General features: G+C 55.7%; 1 protein-coding gene across 1 annotated transcript; it reads left to right on the top strand.

Moving 5' to 3' along the window:
• The first annotated feature begins 648 nt into the window (after positions 1 to 648).
• Positions 649 to 2,067, top strand: LOC125549216 (chitinase CLP-like). The gene has a single exon (XM_048712681.1). It carries the CDS (start codon positions 690 to 692, stop codon positions 1,938 to 1,940), a length of 1,251 nt encoding a protein of 416 aa, XP_048568638.1. The 5' UTR covers positions 649 to 689; the 3' UTR covers positions 1,941 to 2,067.
• The last annotated feature ends 921 nt before the right edge of the window (positions 2,068 to 2,988 follow it).

The raw sequence follows: 2,988 nt of genomic DNA, 5'->3' as shown, positions 1-2,988 counted from the left end.
GGTTAAAACGGACGATGAAACAAAAAAACAATACGAAAAATGAAGAAAGAAACAAAAGAAAACTGAAAGTATAACTGAGATGGAAAAACCAAAGATAACTAGTGAGAAAATAATTATAATGAAGAAAAAAAGGAAACCTATTGAAAGATAAAGAAAATCCAATGAAAAAAAAACCATAGCAGAGGGCGCGAGAGCGACTGCTCTAATTTGCCAAACCCGGTTTGATTTGCCACGCCAGCAAAATACTCTCAAGGTTCAAAATAGACCAGAATTAGAGAGTTTGGTGTACTGATTTCAGAGATTGAAAGCTCAGAGTTCGATTTAGCTTTCGTCTACGAGTCTAAGGTTTGTTTTGGGTTTTTTCCCGCGAATGCATGGAGAAGGGAGCACGAGGGATATTAGTTAGAATTACGACTTCGTCTTAAACAGTTTATCCATGCACACTGTACATGACTCGCGCGCATGCATCTTGATCTTCCTGTGTACGCCACATAGAACAAGAATTTAACTGTGAGCAGCACACTGGTCACCGTTGAGTCCGCGGAGATCGCCATTAAATCCGGTGTGCAGAGATTGCACATACATGCTCCGGAAGACACTGTATAAGTAGAGATGTTCCAAACTGACAAACCACAATCCACAGCCCCACCTGATCGACCTTGTAATCTCTGGCAGTTGGCGCAGGGAAGATGGCACTAGTAGCCCTCCTCGTCCTGGCAGCCTCGCTGGCCTGGCCGGCGTCGAGCCAGCCTCTGCCGGTGCTTGTTCCGGTGACCAAGGACCCCGCCACCTCCCTCTACACGCTCCCATTCCACAGCGGCGCCAACCTCGTCGTCGACATCGCCGGCCCGCTCGTCTGGTCCACGTGCCAGCCCGGCCATCTGCCGGCCAAGTTCCCCTGCACGTTCCCCACCTGCCGCCTCGCCAACGCCTACCCCGTCCCGGGCTGCCACGAGCCAGGCTGCGAGCAGGACAGGCGCAAGGACGGCACGTGCACGGCGTACACGAACAACCCGGTCACCGGCGTGTGCGCCTCCGGGAGCCTCGACCGTACCAGGTTCGTGGCCAACACCACCAACGGGAGTAACCCGGTGAGCCAGGTGAGCGTGAGGGCAGTGGCGGCGTGCGCGCCGGAGACGCTGCTGGCGTCCCTGCCGCGGGGCTCCACGGGCGTGGCCGGGCTCGCGGGCTCCGGCCTGGCGCTGCCGGCGCTCGTGGCGTCCGCGCAGAAGGTCGCCAATAAGTTCCTTCTCTGCCTCCCCCGCCTCGGCGAAGGCAACGGCGTGGCCATCTTCGGCGGCGGCCCGCTCCAGCTCACCGCGCAGCCGGGGGTGGACTACACACAGGAGCTGGTCTACACGCCGCTGGTCGCCAAGCAGGGCAACCCCGCGCACTACGTCTCGGTGGAGTCCATAGCCGTGGAGGGCGCCCGCGTGCCCGTCCCTGCGCGCGCGCTCGCCACCGGCGGCGTGGTACTCAGCACTAAGGTGCACTTCACCTTGCTCCGACGCGACGTGTACCGCCCGTTCGTGGACGCGTTCGCCAAGGCCCTGGTGCAGCAGGGTGCGCAGGGCGGCCCCGTGGCGCGCGCGGTGAAGCCCGTGGCGCCGTTCGAGCTGTGCTACGACACGCGGTCGCTCGCCAACACGCGGACAGGGTACTGGGTGCCGCGCATCAGTCTGGCGCTCGAGGGCGGGGTGAACTACTCGATGAACGGCTTGCTCTCGATGGTGAATGTGCAGGGGGGCGCGGCGTGCCTTGCGTTCACGGAGATGAAGGGGGTGAAGGCCGGGGACGGCAGCGCGCCGGCGGTGATCATCGGAGGGTTCCAGATGGAGAACGTGGTGCTGGAGTTCGACATGGAGAAGAAGCGGCTCGGGTTCTTCAGGCTGCCGTTCTTCACGCGGTGTGGCCACTTCAACTTCACCCGGACCGGCTAGACTTTCTCTTCTAATGTGACTGATAAAATAAAATCTGTATCTCTAGCTAGTTCTCTACTGCTGAACTAGTACTACGGGATATATGCTACATTTGTCGTGAGGCTCTATCTTGTCAAGATCCCCTTTTTCGTGCAAGTCCATTTGTCACGGTTAATTTTCTCGAACTTGTTTGTGTGTTGTTCAGACAAGTAACAGGTAGGAGAACTATTACTCTGCCGTGCCCTGTGTGCCATTGGGCACTTGACAAGTGGGCCAGGTTCTCAACGGACCCACATGTCAGTGAAAGAACGGTAGGGTGCCGGACGTTAGAGGATCCTCCTCCACTGCACGGTGTGTCACTGCAGAGGGTTCACATGTTTCAGCTCTTGTTCCATCTTGTACACCCGAGTTGCAAAAATGAAGTCTGCTTTGGTGACTTCTCTACGTGCTCGCATGTGCTGCGAAGTCTGTAGGGCACCAACATGATCTTGCGGTGACGCTCACCTGACAGTCGTGAGCGCCTCTCAGTTGCAAGGTGTTTTCATGGTTGGGGCTGAAGAATTGGTGATGGACCATCCGATCAATCGGCTCGTCGAGGACGCCCTCATCAGGTCACTTGTCCACTTTGCGATCAGGTTCCGGAAATGGTGGATCACCTATTAGTGGCATGCGCTTCCGATTTGGCACAAGGTGATGACAGTGTGGGGTAGTGGCATTCACCCTCCCAACCAGCGGATCAACTATTGACATAGTGCACCTCTTGCGAACCCGGGCCGCGTAAAAGAAAACATCTACCGACCATCACATGCCTCACAATTTGGGAACTGTGGAAGCACCGAAACACCATAATTTTCGACAACGCAAATCCCGCAGAACGGCTAGCTAGTCTTATATACTAGGATCTTGGAGGAAGGCAAGGCTTGCGGTTCATTAGGGCTTTTAAAGGGGACATGGAACCTTTCTTCCACATTTGTATATGTTATGTAGGCAGGATATGAATGTGTAGGCACCACATTTAATTGTGGAAGGCCTATTTGGTCGAGTTGTAACTCGGTGGATGGGTATCTTT

This window comes from Triticum urartu, chromosome 3 (assembly GCF_003073215.2).
Source record: "Triticum urartu cultivar G1812 chromosome 3, Tu2.1, whole genome shotgun sequence".
In the NCBI taxonomy this organism is placed as follows: domain Eukaryota; kingdom Viridiplantae; phylum Streptophyta; class Magnoliopsida; order Poales; family Poaceae; genus Triticum; species Triticum urartu.
The sequence above is the reverse complement of the archived record's forward strand: the minus strand, read 5'-3'. Positions and strand labels throughout refer to the sequence as shown.